The sequence below is a fragment of the Orussus abietinus genome, unplaced genomic scaffold (genome assembly GCF_000612105.2).
Source record: "Orussus abietinus isolate OABI.00-Male unplaced genomic scaffold, Oabi_2.0 scaffold89, whole genome shotgun sequence".
In the NCBI taxonomy this organism is placed as follows: domain Eukaryota; kingdom Metazoa; phylum Arthropoda; class Insecta; order Hymenoptera; family Orussidae; genus Orussus; species Orussus abietinus.
Genome location: NW_019394246.1, coordinates 336,045 through 352,195, shown reverse-complemented (window position 1 = coordinate 352,195; position 16,151 = coordinate 336,045). Strand labels below are relative to the sequence as shown.

General features: G+C 48.6%; 3 protein-coding genes across 3 annotated transcripts in view; 2 read left to right on the top strand and 1 right to left on the bottom strand.

Annotated features, from left to right (window-relative positions):
• LOC105701443 (larval cuticle protein A2B) overlaps positions 1 to 13,827 on the top strand; it is a 46,356-nt gene extending 32,529 nt beyond the window's left edge. The window contains exons 2-4 of the mRNA XM_012428182.1: positions 3,645 to 3,798; positions 10,183 to 10,592; positions 13,699 to 13,827. Coding sequence (XP_012283605.1) covers positions 3,724 to 3,798; positions 10,183 to 10,566 — 459 coding nt within the window. The 5' untranslated portion in view covers positions 3,645 to 3,723 and the 3' untranslated portion in view covers positions 10,567 to 10,592; positions 13,699 to 13,827. The remainder of the gene's footprint in view (positions 1 to 3,644; positions 3,799 to 10,182; positions 10,593 to 13,698) is intronic.
• LOC105701431 (larval cuticle protein A2B-like) lies at positions 484 to 1,380 on the top strand. The gene is made up of 3 exons (XM_023433281.1): positions 484 to 495; positions 757 to 829; positions 980 to 1,380. The coding sequence occupies exons 1-3, from the start codon at positions 484 to 486 to the stop codon at positions 1,378 to 1,380; spliced, it is 486 nt and encodes a 161-aa protein (XP_023289049.1).
• On the bottom strand, positions 2,054 to 2,587 carry LOC105701430 (larval cuticle protein A2B-like). The gene has a single exon (XM_012428165.1). The coding sequence runs from the start codon at positions 2,585 to 2,587 to the stop codon at positions 2,054 to 2,056; it is 534 nt and encodes a 177-aa protein (XP_012283588.1).
• Positions 13,828 to 16,151: the final 2,324 nt, after the last annotated feature.

Sequence of the window (16,151 nt, the reverse complement as noted above, 5' to 3'; positions counted from 1 at the left end):
ACGTCGTATTCATATACATGGAGAACGCAATTCTTAATACGATTTCAGGCGGCGAAATTTCTGCGGGTCCAAAATGGCGGCGGGACAATCGGTGAAAGTGTCCGACGCCCACCGAATCTGCGGTGAAAAAAAAGCGCCTATTATATTTCCCGTGTACCCGCGTAACTCGATACTCCATCTGATTAATTATTAATCGAACTCTCGAGCAGCCCGAGGGCTCGCGTTCCATGACCTTTTCCTCCCGATCGAGACATTGCCAAGTGGAGCAACGCGATCCTTCTCTCTTTCTCTCCTAGGTTTGCTCTCCTCGTAACGCACACATTCTCCTCTACTCCATCGTATACTTACGATCGAACCAGTTACCAAAATCTGCCCGCGTGTATCGGTGTTCGAGGTCCAGACTCGACTATAAAAGCTTGGAGTTGCGAGTCCGGACATCATTCGATCCCTACCGATCACCCATCGATCACCCATCGATCCACCATGGCCTTCAAGGTTTGTACCCTACCTGCGAGAAGCGACCCTAAGTCGTTTAAAAATTAGAGAATTCGAGATAACTGATACGTGCATTTTGCATACCTCGTATGCCTAAACGTACATCATATTTCCTTTCTTCGTGAGTTCATAGGTATCGTTACGGTTGACAGGGGCTTTTATAGAATTTTCCGAGCAGTATATTTGTATGGAAATTATTTGAAACCCATTTTAAAAATGGAACGTATTCTCGTTGTTCCGTAACCACCGTTTACGTTGCAGTTCGTCCTCGTCGCCGCCTGTTTGGTAGTCGCCAGGGCAGGAGTCGTGCCTGCAGCTCAGCTGGCCTATTCCGCCCCTGCCGTGGCGTACTCTGCGCCCGCGGTAGCCCATGCCCCGGTAGCCTATTCCGCTCCCCTGAGCTACGCTGCCCCTGCGGTTGCTCGTAGCGCACATTTGGCCTACGCCGCCCCTGCAGTTGCGCACAGCGCCCCCTTGGCTTACACCGCCCATGCGGCTCCAGTGGCCTATTCCGCACATGCGGCCCCGGTCGCCTATTCCGCACATGCGGCCCCGGTCGCCTACGCCGCACCTGTCGCCAAAGCCGTCGTCAAGACCGTGGACGCCGACTACGACCCGAACCCCCAGTACAGCTACGCCTACGACGTCCAGGACGGTCTGACCGGAGACTCCAAGAGCCAGCAGGAGACCCGCAACGGCGACGTCGTCGAAGGCAGCTACTCCCTGGTCGAGGCCGACGGCACCCGTCGCGTCGTCCACTACACCGCCGACCCCGTTAACGGATTCAACGCCGTCGTTAACAAGGAACCCGCAACCGTCGCGGTCAAGACCATCACCAAGGTTGCTGCCCATGCCGCCCCCGTGTCCTACGCTGCGTACCACTAGACCGATTTGAGACTCTCGTTGACGCTAAGTGACGTTAGGTGTAAATAAACGAACCGCGATTCTCTCTTACGATGGTCTACCTACGCATCCTTGATCCCGCGTCCGCATCTAGCCGTCGAGGTCTTAATCGAGATCATCGATCTCGGCCGTGGCGGACCGAGGTTCTCTCCGGGGACGAGATGTTGCAAGATTATTGACTAAGAACGCGTCAAAGGAACGAATCGGGGGGAAATACCTTGAACTTCGCGATCTACGCGGAATCGGTCGTTTCACCTGGGAATAGTAGTAGCCGTTGAATGGACCGCTACTCGTGCGGGTCTAATTGCCATGTCGGGTTTAACGCGCCGTAAACGAAACAACCTCGGCCAGTCAATTGCCCGTTAACCTTCGGTCAGGAATCTGGGTTGCAACATTTTTGGGAACCGTGATCGCGAAAGGTTAGGCGTGGCTATTTCGAAGGTCTCTCCGGGGAGCAATTTTCGATCGAGGCGTTTTATTCGTTCAAAAGTGTACAATTATGACAATGGCATTTCCTATATCTAGAAATTCGTGGCCGAGGAGAAGAGTTAGGAGTAGTTAAAAAACCGTACAATCCATCTCTCGTCGAAATCTTAAGTCGTGGAACTATCTTATACTTAAATCGAACCGTTACGAGGATCCGGGGTATCCGGATTTAGTGATAGGCCAGGCCGAAGGGGGTCCTGACGAGTCCGTATCCGAAGTGCGTCCTGGCGAAAGCCAGCGGGCCGGCAAAGGCAACGGGTGCATGTGCAAGGGCAACTGCAGGTAGGGGCGCCCACGAATGCAGCCCGTGGACCGCGACAGGTGCGTGGGCGACCTTGACCTCGGCGTGCTCGGACGTCACCGTTGCAGCTGCGGCCACGGGTGCAGGTGCAACGACCGCGGCATCGACCAGAACGGGCTCTTTGCGAACGACGGCGTTGAATCCGTTGAGCGAATCCGCGGTGTAGTCGACGACCCTGCGAGTTCCGTCAGCCTCGACGAAGGAGTAGGTTCCCCTGACCAGGTCGCCGTCTCGAGTCTCGTGCTGCGTCTTCGAGTCGCCGGTTAACGCGTCCTGCACGTCGTATCCGTAGCTGTACTGCGGGTGGGGGTCGAACGTCTCCCCGTCTTTGCCCACTGTAACTGCGGGCAAGGCCACCGGGGGACTCAGGATGGCCGCGCGTGCAGCTGCAGCCAACGCCATCAGGGTGACGATCTGCAACCGAAGGCGAAACGTCCCATTGTCCGTTTGCAATTTCCTCTCAAATTTTCAGCGAGTTTCGGACGACTTTGGGGAAAAAGCATCGTCTTGAAATTCGCGGAAATTCTTTCCGAATACGGGAGAAATAATTGAGTCTTCTGAATGCCGTTTACTACCAACTTAAAAATCTTTCTCCTTTCGTTAACGGTCATATATGGTTCGTGCGCGTCTTTATCGGTTGTTTTCCGACGAAGCGGAAGCAACTCGTCTTGGGAAGTTCAGGTTCGACCACGCTTCGTAGATGGGATGCCATATTGGGCGCGATTTATGGCATCGAGCCCGGAATGAAACGGTGCGGCCCTCCGTGGTTACGTTTGCGGAAACGTAAGTGTATTTGCACGTGGGTAGGTGTACATTGCGCGAGTGCGTCCATTTCCGTGCAAATAAAGCAAGGAGCTGTTTCTACTTTGCGTTATCGCGGATGTTAGCTCTCCTTCGGGACGACGCAAAATCGCTGCGCAATGGCGGACGCGAATATTCTTCTTGCCGATTTTGGCGTCAACTTCGATCTCGATGTCGTCAAAAAGGGAAAAAACGAACAAACTCGCAGTAGTCTACAATTTATTTAAGCAAAGAGCTCGACCAATGGCCGATTCCGCCAACCTCGATTAAATCATTGATTACCTTCCCGTAGGTTAAAGTTAACGTCCGAGGTAATCGTGGATTAAACGCGTGAACGTTCCAGCCAAGTTGCACGGACAGATCCTAGTCTCCGGAAGTAAAGTTCTTTGGTTAAGAATTAATATAAAATATTTTCAAGCGTACGTTACGAAATTATAAATGAAATAAAAACGTCCGCATCCGCTTCGTCGTAAGATATCGATACAACTTCTGGATAGAAGCTCGATTAATCGAAGCTAAACGATCGAATTTGGCCGATTAATCTAAACGGCGGTTAATGGAAATTAACCCGTCGTTAAAATGTGGTGGGGCGCGCAAGCGTGCATCCACGATAACCCACGAATAAAAAAAAAATTACCCCCACGATGGGTTTTTCCAGAGATGCGCCCACTTGGATCGACGATAACCCCCGAATAAAGGAAACCACGCCCTCGAAGGATCTTACCAATGACGAGCACATGTCGATCAGCGAGAAAAACGTGAAAAGCCGTCAGTCGGAGTCGGTCGTGGCGGCGTGCGGAGGTCCCTGGGAGGTAAGTCGAAGAACCCGGAGCGTTTGTCCTGGGAATGTCCAGTCAGGGTTTATATAGCTGGCGATACTCTGCCCGTTTTCACCCCGCGGCGCCCACGTTGTCATTACGCCCCTGGGCCGTTCCTTTGGATTTTTGTTGCCGGGACCACTGCGGGCCGCGACGCCCCGTCTAGGGACCTCCGCGCTCCCTCGGTTGCCGTACCTTAACTCACCTTCGACTCCCCATCGACTTCCCATCGGTTCACCTTTGGTTCGCCTCACCTTCGTGCCGAGGATGGCGCGAACTGGTTGGGGATAAGCCCGGTAATCTCCGCGTTACGAGCCGGACCACCCGGCATCCCTGTAGCCCGGGATCGGCGGCCATCTTGGATTCCCTGGAAATCGACTCGAGTATTGACGTCCTAGGGGTGTTTGACAACAGTTTACGACGCGGGGCGTCAGTTTGTGGAGTGCGATCGAACGCGATGGATCTTTGAGAAATCCTCGAAATTTTGGCACGGATTGAATGGGACGTTTGGGGTGACGACCGGTAAGTAGGACGCTATGCAAAATGTTTAGGGCGGAGGGCGACCACGTATTCATGTAATCGTTCCTTTCTAAAACCGACGCCGCGATCCGGCAAAGTTATATCAAATCTAACCTCAAAAAACGGCTTCCGCGTTTAGTGTAAACGAGAATCTGGAATTTCCAGAACTGCATAAACATCCTTGCCGATGATATTAATTTATTTCATAGGCGAAGAAATTTTCTTTGCGGTTAATTTTTTAGAGATAATTGCGTGCGGAAATAATACCGCCAGGGAGGTGGCAAGAAGCGACGAACGATCAATTGATATCCTTCGGAAAAGAGATACGTTGAGATACGGAAAGGAGGAATTTTCGCGTCCGGCGAGGCAACCCTCGAACGTGGAGCTCGTTCGTTGACAAGTTCTTGCGGCTAAAGGGGCGGCGAGTGCTCGAAAACACGCCATTTAATAAACTCCGGTGAACCTGCCGCGATGTGTTCGCATCTCGCATAAATTATCGACGCGGGAAGAACTCGCTCTTATCGGGGCGGCGTTCGCGGCCGATTCTCCCGAAGCGCGGAATGGGACGGAAAGTGGTGGGATTTTCTTCAACGTATTCATGGAAAACGTCACTCCCTGGGAGTTTATGAACTTGACCGTGACTCTTACGTATCGCGAGGACAACTCACATAAATTATCGGGCCGACGCGAGTATGCTAACGTGGGCGGCGAGTTACTATACCTCACTCCTCCGTACAGTTATGTCGAACCGTGTCTAATGTCCGGGATAAACGGTTCCCATTATTATCGGTAACTTCTGGATTCTCTCAAACTTATTCAATGGAACGTTCTTCCCCGTTGAAACATTTTGAGACTCGTTTTTCGATGCAAAAGAGGGACGTCACTCTTATGTGCGGGATAGATATTTCTAAACTCCCAATGTTTTTTTAATATTCTTTGGGTTGTTTTTAATCGAGTCCGTGCACTTTCTATATACAAAAATTGTAAACGTGAAATCTTTATGCTCCGAGCGTTTCAATTATATCGAATTCCGTAACGATCACTTTTATATCGTAGTAAATACTTTACCGCTCGAAAAGTGAAAAACTTTTCAGGATTATTAAAAAAACCTTACAATGCATCGTAGATGCTTCAGGTAATATTTTTCAAAACACTTTTACGGTACGAGTATTCAAAGTAGATGTAACTCGAGTGGTCAATAAATAGCTGCGTTCGTATCTCAATCATCATTACTTATTAAAGTAACGTCGGTCATTGCGGTAACGTATCATAAATATCGAGGTCCATTAGCATGAATTAGCATAATTGGATTTGCCGTTGATGGGTCGGTATGCACTTTCCTCGTAATGGACGCTCGCTAGGAACAATGGCCGATGCAGTAAATAAGCGAAAAGTAATTTATGGAGCACCGGCGTATAACCTAAGTAATAATGTGCGTTAACCAATGAAAATAAATGTCTGGGGGGGCCCGTAAAACAAAGTGAAGTCGTCGTATCGAGGGCAGACGGTCGTATCGGGCGTAGGTGGTCTTACTCGAGGGGCGCCGCCATCTCGGGTTGTTCTTATCGGCCCGAGAGGCGAGAAATTATCAATTCGAGCCTTTCTGAAACGAGACGGACGAATTAATGCCCCGTGCGCGGACAAAAATACGCGCGAAAGTTCCGTAAAATTACAAAGTTTAAAATTTGATTTTACGCTCCAACGCTTAATTTAAAATAAGACTCGAATTAAATGTAAGGGCCGCTACATTTTACTTGTCCGATGGATTCGTAAAATTTGAACGAAAGAATTTCTATGAGAGAAAGGAAGGGAAACCTGTTTCGGAATTTGCGGTATTCGGTTTATTCGTGTCTGGTTTCGAGTCGCTAAGCTCGAATGAGAATTTTTCCCGAATAAAGGGCGGGAATCTAAACGTTTTATGCGCTCGAAATAATCGTCGGAGCGCGTAAAACCTGCGGTGTAAACGCACAAGCTCGGAGGAGGAATTTCTATTTTGATGCGAAAGGGAAACCTGTTTTCAAAACGCGCGCCATTCGGCTTATCCGTATCCGATTTCGCGATGTTAAATATGAATCCCAACATTTTATTGCTTATCTTTATATCTTGTTGCGGTAAAATGCGAGAGTATTCGAGAATATTTATTCGCTCCAAATAAAGGGGCAAAATTGCGAAGGAAAGGGTTTTTCTTTTCAATTTGTTAGTCATTTGGACGTTATCCACATCCGATCTGATTATTACGTTCAACATTTTAACGTCAATTAATGTACATTAGGTTTGGTCTGTCTTTAACGACATTGGAGAAAAGGATGTTTGATGTCAAATTAGAGTTAGAAAAATTCATTGATTTAGGGTGAAAGTTGAATCGAGGAAAATGTTCCGAAAGACGTAGGATTCTAATTAAAGTCGGGTTCGCATAACCTCGATATAAGTTCGCACCTCAGGTGGGTGGATTTTTGGACGGTTGCAAAATTGCATCCGGGTAGAATTTGAAAAATGCGTCGCGATTTTAGTTAGCTTCGGGTTGGGTCCACTTAAGACGGAGGTCGGTCTTAAAGAAGTCTTGCGAACTTGGCCCTGACTCTTGCGTATCGTATGTACAACTCGCATAAATTATCCGGCTGACGCGAGAACGTTCGCGTGGGCGGATAAGACCTGTACATCGTCGAACGAGAACGCCTTCTCTTCGGAGTTACGTGTACTTCGTTCGTCGTATGCCCGGAAAGGACACCCATGTTCCTCGCTGTACCTAGTTGAAGATTCTAGACTTTCGGCCCAAACCAAAAACTGTACACGGTTTAACGTAAATTTCGTTTTTTACGCAGCCCTGCAAAATAGCCTACACGCGAAATACCCCGATAGATATATTTAGGAAATTCCCGCATGTACGGTATGTAACATTTTTTAACGGAGTAAGCCATAATTATTTAACTCGAACAAATCGGATGCAACGTTTACTTGGAATTATGACAGGTTATCCGAGTAAAATAATTATTTTCGTGGTTGTCTTTTGCGATTGCTTTTGCAAACTCGACCGCCGTGCCCTTCCTTGAGTTCGCGACATTATCCCCCGGAGGGGAAAATAAAATGGCGACTGGGTGAGTTCCGTTATTTATTTCCGTTACTTCGGAGGATTCCCCTAGGCGGGGAATCCTCCGGTTCCGAGTTTCGCGGTCGAGGACCTCTCTAGATATCTCTTATACGGCTCGGGTCGCGAGGAAGCGCGGTCGACCTCGAGAGTGACGCAACCGGGCTCTTTAGATCGAGAATCGAGATCCAGTCTCCGGCCGGAGGCCGTTCACTGTCAAGGTTACTCCTGCTCATCTTCCGAACGACTCGGGCTGATTCACAGGAGGCAGATGACGCGCGGTGACTCCGGCCGGACGTTGACCGCAACGTCGAAGTAATCATTCTTTATAGTTTCGCGACGCGATGACTCCGCCGGTCCATTGGCATTTGCCAAGATCGCGTAGAAATAATCTCAATATATTCGGCCCTTGCTTGAACGATCGCGCGTCAAAATCGTTTCTTTACGGCACAATTTCAAGTCCCGAATCGCATCATCGATGTCAAAATTGACACCGCTCGTCTTTGGAGCGACTCGATAATTTTAATAAACGACGATCCGCGAATATTGAGATTTTTTCCTTCTCTTTCCGGAACCTAACCTGCAATTCCTCGTTTGAGTTTCGCTTTCGATGCGCGCGGGTCTCGTTCGCCGTTTACGAGAGAGTAGTCGAAAGCTTCGGGCGGGTTTCGAAAGGGGAACTTTCGACTCGTTGGAAGCGTACCTACCTTCGAGTCAAAAAGAAGTCATCGTTGCCGCTCGACATTTGCATACGATAGCTCAAACTTGAAACGATAAATCCGCGTCAAAGAAATTCGTTCCGGTGACTGGGAAAATGGCGGACACCATAGAAAGCGAGGACGTTAATATCCGCCGCGTACTTATTCGGTAATACAACGTTCCGACGAAGATGACATTTTTCCAGGTACTCGATGACGATTAAAACTAACTTACGAAACTTCAATTGTTATGGTAATATCGCAGTCCCCGTTACGTCACCGTATTATATCGCTTTCACCGATCGATCAGGGTGGGAATCATAACGCGGGACAAATTGTCAAATGATCTTTTCAATAGAGATCGAGGAGAAAAATGTTTGAACTATGTCGAAAGTGGTACCTCGCTCGACGACCAAGGAATGTCGAGGATGGACTGAAACGACTTCACGACGCAGTCATTAAGACGAAGAAAAGTGTTTGAAGGAACACTTGGTACTCGGGACACGTCACGTGACGGAAGTGTTACACTTACTCCAAAGGCCAAAACTTTCTTACGCAACGGTGAAAGCACGCCTTCGGTTGGAACAACTATTGACCGGCTCGAAAATTCCCCGAAAAACTCGATCGAACTACTTCCGCTCCGCATCTTTGGCTGATTTCACTTTCGTCGGGGTTTCTCGTTGACGTGCACGTAATAATAAATTTAAAGAAGCCCATGATATAATAGTTTGATACGGAGATCATTCCCCATGGTTAGCCTCGTATAGGCTGTTTTTTTTTTTTTCACAGAAATGCCAAGTAGGGTACGTAAGAAAAATTGGAAATATTTCTTCCTGGTTTCCCGGGTTGGAAATTCCCACGGTGCGGGGTCGGTCGCTTACGATAACGATTTTCGTGCAATTTTTACGTATTAAACACGTATACTATTACATATTGCCCCTTCTCAATTTTTATCCGTGATAGTCTTAATTAAGGGTAGGTTCGAGAGCCTTTTTTCGTTTTAAACGATTACGTTTAACGCGACGGCGGCACTCTCGAAAAGAGTCAACGGACATTTTGAGAGGCACGTCCGAGGAAGAGGTTAGGTGCAAAACTTTTCCCGGGCGTTGAGGACGGTCACGTCCGCGTTCGGAACTGTTTGCGATGCTCGAGGGGTGCGATCGCTCCGCGTCTGTTCCTGGGAACCAAAATGGCGGCCGCCGGCGTCCCTATAAATGCTTCTGGGTCCCGATGGTCGGACATCAGTCTCTTTCGACACGTTTACCGACCACCGGTTCTCAGACCCAAGAAAAATGGCCGCCAAGGTGAGATCGAAAGGGCAAGTTCGACATTTAGGGCATTTCGAGTCAAGGACTTTCTGCGAATATCGGTGTTAACATTTTCCGGGAATCAAAAGTTCCACGACCGATCGACGACGTTTCGAAAATTGGATTCTCGCGATTCGATCGTCTTTGATAAAACGGGGGGAAAGATTCAAAGCAACGCGAAAGTTCTTAAACTTCGGAGGGATCCTTGTCTTTGTTGGGTGCACTCGTTTTGAATGAGAAACATGATGGAACCGAAATGGTAATATTGGTCCGCATTGAAAAGTGGGGACGACTCGAAGGACGACCACCTTTGCACTATTATATTCCAGGGTCACTTGTAGTCCCCGAATCGTAAATTAATCGGTAATTCGCGTTCCGATGAGGACGGAGCATCTGGACAGAAGTCCAGATCTTATTAATGGAAACTTCTCGATAACGAGGGCGGACTTCCCGCGCAAAACGACAATTACGCTGGACAAAGAGAGCCGCGAAACCCCTCACCTTGCGGACAGGATGCGGCCCCGTCGACCTTCCGATCTTAAAATGTTCTTGGTCAACGGTGTCGTTCAACGTCCAGCAATTTGTCGAGCTCGAAATCATTTGAGATACTCACCGCGAATACCACTTTGGTATCACCTTGAAGGTTAACCCTTTGAACACGGAGCCATTTTATACATATGGGGGAAATTCGTCCGAACGTCGAGCGCCTTTAGGCGCTGTTAGCAGCCAAAGGGTTAAAGGCAATACGAGTTACCGTCGTTCTTTCCAGTTCGTGGTGCTGGCGACGGTGGTGATGGCCTTGGCCAGGGCAGGAGTGGTTCCAGTTGGACCCTCGGCACCCGTGGCGGTAGGACCCTTCGTTAAAACCGCCGACGATTACGACCCACACCCCCAGTACGCCTACGCGTACGACGTCCAGGACAGCCTGACAGGGGACGCCAAGAGTCAGCACGAGACCAGGAACGGGGACGTCGTCACCGGAAGCTACAGCCTCATCGAAGCCGATGGCACCCGCCGGGTCGTCGAGTACACCGCGGATCCGGTCAACGGATTCAACGCCGTCGTCCACAGGGAACCGGCCGTCGTCAGGGCTGCACCTGTCGTGAACCACGCCGCACCCTTCTTTGCACCTGCGGTCGCATACCAGCACTGACCTAGCTCACCTGCGCATCCGTAGACGTATCCTAGTCATACCAATTGTACATATCGCTAACATCGTTACCACTCTTTTTTCTATGTAATCCTAGTTGTGTTCTGTATCTTGATTCTTTCCCATTCGTCCTGGAAACGGTGATATCGAGATGAGGGTATTCACTCTGGAAATCGGGGAATTTGGTGCTCGAAATCACGCGGAAATCGGCTGAAAATCGCCGAAACGTCGCCACGATTTTAAGACCGACTGGCACTTGTTCCCGAATCGCATCGTTGTTTATCATATGAAATCGAAGAAAATAGTTTTCACTGATTTTCGAGTGAATAGCCCTTGGTTGTCGAGGGGATGCCGGCCGTTGTCTTTGGGACAAGCATGTGATAAATGGGAAGCAGGCACGATTTTAACCCGATGTCCATTTTCATTTCTCCGATCGGACAATCCTGTAGTTTTCTTCCCGTAGGTTAAATCGAAATGGCAATCGAGGTGCGGCGCCTGCAATGACAATTGAATAAAAAACAAAACAGAACTGCCGTTCGTTCCCAAGATCTCATTTATTGGAATCGCGTTCACAGTGGCGGTGGTAATGCATTTACGTTAATGCGCAACGATTCAACGACCCAGACATGAATTTCAGAGTAACGTAACCTTAATTCAATCCAGTTTCCACGTTGGCAGGAAACGATGCAAAAATGCTAAAGAATTTTATAGAAATTTGCAACGTATTCTTCATCCAAAATATTTGCATAAAAAATAATTTAACGTTAGAAAAATATCAATATTTAGCTTATTTACCGCCGCCATCTTAGATTTGTCCGCATCGCGGTTTCAAAACTCGCGCTAGATAGCGTCCCATAGAATCAAGCAATTCAAAAACGTGACCAGCATTTCCTTGACAAACCAGTAATTCGAAACCACGGACTGCAAATCAATCAACTCGAACGAGAATGGCATCTCTATCTCTGTCACGAATCGGCTCGTTGGATTCGTCCGCCATATTGATTTGGGTAACGCCACGATTCTTCAAAGTTAATTAAACGCGTTCTCAAACTCGGTTAAGCATCTCATGCTGATTTATAAACTCCGAAAATTAAGTCACGCCGTCAGGTGGGAACAATGAGGGTAAAAAGACTGGTATATTTAAAAGATATCGGAAGATATTGCAGGTAGACTCGTAGCGGCCTTTCGGGCTGTAATTTCCGTTATTCCGCTGTATGTAGAATTTAATCGCAATTCCCTGGCACGAGGGAAGATCCGGCGACAAACGATGCCGATCGATTCGCGAAATACGCGGAAAGTGCGAGCGAAAACGCCCACGCTTGGCTCTTTTATTGCCGGTCGCCATCTTGGTTCGCATCGGGAGGGGACGCCGCGAAGAGGCGCGCCAAGAATTACCACACCGACAATCGTGCCGGGCATTTCGTAGCTTTTCAGAAACTTGAGCAACGGCCGTGGCAAGTGTCTGGAATCGCTATCGATCGTAAAGGGGTCGGTACCGAATTTTTTCCCCAGCCGCGCGTCGATACCCATTGCGATATCAAAAATTCAAACTATCGCATTGGAACCGGTAGTAGCGCTGTTACCGTTACCTTGACATATCGGAGAATCAAAGCCACGGATTTAATGTTAGGTTTCTAATTGATTGGTCTGAAAGTATACGTTGAAAGTTGATTATTCCCGAAGAGAATATTTTACGGCTCGTGGATTTAATCGAAAAAATTCAAAGTGACTCGGAGCATAAACCGAGCGGATACGTAGATCGAGACGGGAGAGCGGATATCAGGTTTCTAGGTGTCTAGGTTTTAATTAAGTAGGGGTTAAGTAAGACCGGTTTCACGTGGTCGCCGGGAATTGGGGCAGGCGCAAGAGAGAAAGAGAAAGGGTTAAGTCACGTCACATTCGAGGCGCAATGGCAAGGACGTAGGAAAAGTAGAGCCGTCTAACTGGCCGAGAACGCGAGACGAATGGATTTCGCGTCGGCCGGTTCGTTGGCTAATCGAGGGACCGAGGAACCAGTTTCTCCTCCGGAGAGGAAGCTTCGAGGCGGATTTAATATTGATATATGCCAGGAATTCTCTTCCGGGGAACGGGTTTTTCTTTTTAACCGCTAATCGCGGCGAATCGAGGCCCGAGGCGATCCGTTCTAAGATCCCGCGACGTTCCGCGAAAAGAAATTCAGGACCTTTAAAAGGGTCGTTCCACATAAATACGTGTTTACGAATCCTTTCTCCAAATTCGTTCCACCGAATCGTTTGACATAAACATTTTGTTATTTATCCCAAACTAGAACCATGGGCACATATTTTTTGTTTTTGAAAAATTAAATTTCACGAGCATCGCGTTCTTTTGATATTTCTTTTTATTACACCGGTTCATTGAAAGTTAATTGGGAGGCGCGAAAAGTTGTCGTTGTAATCGATTGATCCGCGAGGTGGCGGAATTTCGCGCCACCCTGCCACGCCCCTGGCGGCGTCTCGTCGAAACCTGTTTTATGCGCCCGATTAAACTCCTTTTAAAGAGGCCACTTTCTTTTTCAATATTATCGCGTCTTGACCGTATTATTACCGAGCCGATCCCAAAGAAACGAGTTCCCGGCGCGAGTGATTAAAAGAAGACGGACATGGCGATTAAATAATATTCGCGGCATTTATCGGGCGATTGATTCTCGATTCCCGTGATCGATGTCGCCGCCATGTTGGCACATTCAGAACCTTGGCGATTTAAGGTGTCGATTTATTTATTCGATTTCCTCGGGATCGCGTATTATACGTCCCGAACATGGGCGATGAGACGGACTCGCTATAAATAATGGGCGTCGCGCAATTAAAGTAAACGAAAGAGATATACGAGCACTTTGATCGTGCGCCCTGGTTCTCTTTATAGGAGCTCCAGGTGGGACGTGATTCCCGCTCCGTTACGTCCAATCAAGTCCACCTTAACTCGACGTCATAATCGTTGCATAATATCCGAATTAAGTAACGAATTTCGCCTCGCGTCCAAATCGTCCGAGCGTTGCCACGAAAACGTTCTGGGCGTCGCCGACGACAAATTATTATTTTTCATTATAAATAACATTTTAAACGTGAAAGAACGTCAAGTGTACCACAAAATTATTATCGAAGTTTATTTCCGTAGGCAACAAAGGTTGGGAATTGCGAATTGCGAAGGGTGATCCAAAATGGCGGAGTCGTCAAGTTAGCCGACCTCGACCTTCCAATGCGTCCTGGAGATGCGGAACGAAAGCGGACTTCGCGGCATTAAGGCATGAAAGAAGAAGGTCAACTGGACGATTGGATGTCCACTTTAGGATCGAATAAAAGGATTAATAGGATTTTTTGTCTCCGATCCCCTGATCGGGATAAACATGGCGGCCAATACGTCGGAAGGATTTCTTAGCGCCCCATCTGGGAGTTATAAACCGAAGACGAACGTTCGTTAGCTTGGAAGGATCTGCCTCGTTTTTCAAGTTTACGTCGAGTTACCATACAAGAGCTGAAATCGATCATATGGCCATCTAATCCAAAAACATATCCCAAGCGCTGTGATGAACGAAGAGCCAGGGGATGCGACGTTAATTTATATTAAAGAGAAAAACACGTTCGCTTAGGGTTGAACGAGTCTAGTTGGAAGGCATTGAATTACTTTCGCCCGATCGTCATTGAACGAGGAATACAATGGTGGTTCTTTAGCCTTGGAGATGAAATATCGAGCACGTGGAATCAACGCCAGGATCAAGGAGGGATCTCTTCCAGGACATCGAAGTAAAGACCCTTTCTTCGAAGGGCCGTGCGCGTTCACTTGGGTTCAAATGTGGTCCACGTAGAGCCTTCGGAATTCCTCCCAGGATGTTAAAGTAAGGGCCCTTTGGACGAGCGACATTTATGTTCCTGCCAAGCGAGTAGACGTCTGGGCAAGCGGGCTCGAACAACGAGGGAACGGGCCAACTCGACGACGCGTTTCCAAGCCGCAGAATCGGTTGGCGATTTCGGAAGGACGCCTGGAACAAAATGAAATACCCTCCGCGTGCGGGAGATTCCGAGTAATCCGCGTTTATGCGGCGTGGGAATCTCCGGAAGGGTGAAGGCGTTCTCCGAAACGCACCCAAGCATCGCCTGGAAAAGGGAGTGTCCGGAATAAGAAAGGAAAGACCATATCCAAGATGACCAATGCTCATGACCCGGCCAAATGGGTAGAAGCAGGTTGGATCAACGAGCGAATCTACTTAGGTCGATGGCATATCATTGAATTGTGGGAAATAAGTGGGAAGGCTTTTGGGAGATAACCCTTCGTCGGATGTACAAACCGTATACGTGGCTTTCCATGGAATCTACGAAGAATCGGCGTCTTCGCGACGTGGGAGTCAAAAGTATGAACTGGCCGGGATAATCCCTGCGAAATGTACTCGAATCTTTATCGGGATGAGAAAGGAAAGACCATTCGTAGGACAACCGATGTTCGCGATCTGGCCAAATGAGTAGACCTCTGGAGGCAAGCAGGTTCGGCCAACGACTCGGCTCGATGGCGTATCTTTGAATTGTGATAAGTGGCTTGGGATTCTGCAAGAAGACTCCGGCAAGCAACCCTTTATCGGAGAGACGATTCTTTTCCTCTCCGTGTACGGATTCCCAGAACCAGGGTTGACGGAGGAATTCTTACCTGGATGGAAAGGTACCGCGATCTCTGCAAAAGGTGTCGTTTGGGAACGAGAATTACAATCGGGATCATCGTCAGGGGGTCCTATCTCAAACGATCCTTTATATAATATCCACTCTTGATGATTCATCCCCAATGGATGGGTCCCTGAGACGAACGAATTGAGTTACATCCTGGAGCAACTGATTTGCGATTCCTTTGCGAAAGACCTTGGAACGAATAACCCTTCACCAGATATACGATTCCATGCTCTGGGCTGACAGATAATCCAGGCAGAGCGACCGCTTCTGCAGTAATTCCTTCCAGGATGCAACGGCGTGGACCGTTTCAATTCCTGCCAAGGACATCCCAGCGTCGCTTGGGATGATCATCGAGGACCCTACCTCGAATGATCCAGTAAACGAAGAAACTGAAGACACCCGGACGAATTGCTCGTCATAATCCCTATCAAGGGCGGTTCGGCATCGCCGAACGAGAACCTGGATGGAGTTGATCATCGGAAAATCTCATCCTGGGTGATCCTTCCCGCAACGTCCTCCCAAATTGAGACGATTTATCAAAAATGGACGAATATCACGATCCACATCCCGAAGCAAGCGATCCATGATTGCGAAGGAAACCTCGAGTACCCAGGATTTTCCTCCTCTGTGGCAGGCGGTCCATGCAAAGCGAACGCTTCTGCAGGAGTTTCTGCCAGGATGCAAAAGCGCGAACCGTTTCAATCCCAGCCAAGGACTTCCCGGCATGATTTGGGACCCGGAACCTCCGTCGTGCCGATCCCATCTCGACCAATCCTTCGACCGAGACCCAAACCAAAGTGGGGAGATTTCGGAGCTGACAGAAGTCATCGTAGAGCGAGTCGGCGGAGTCGAAGGTATCTCGAAGCTGCAGCGATTGGCTTGCGGGTCGCGTAGGAGGCTCGGGCGATGCGGCGT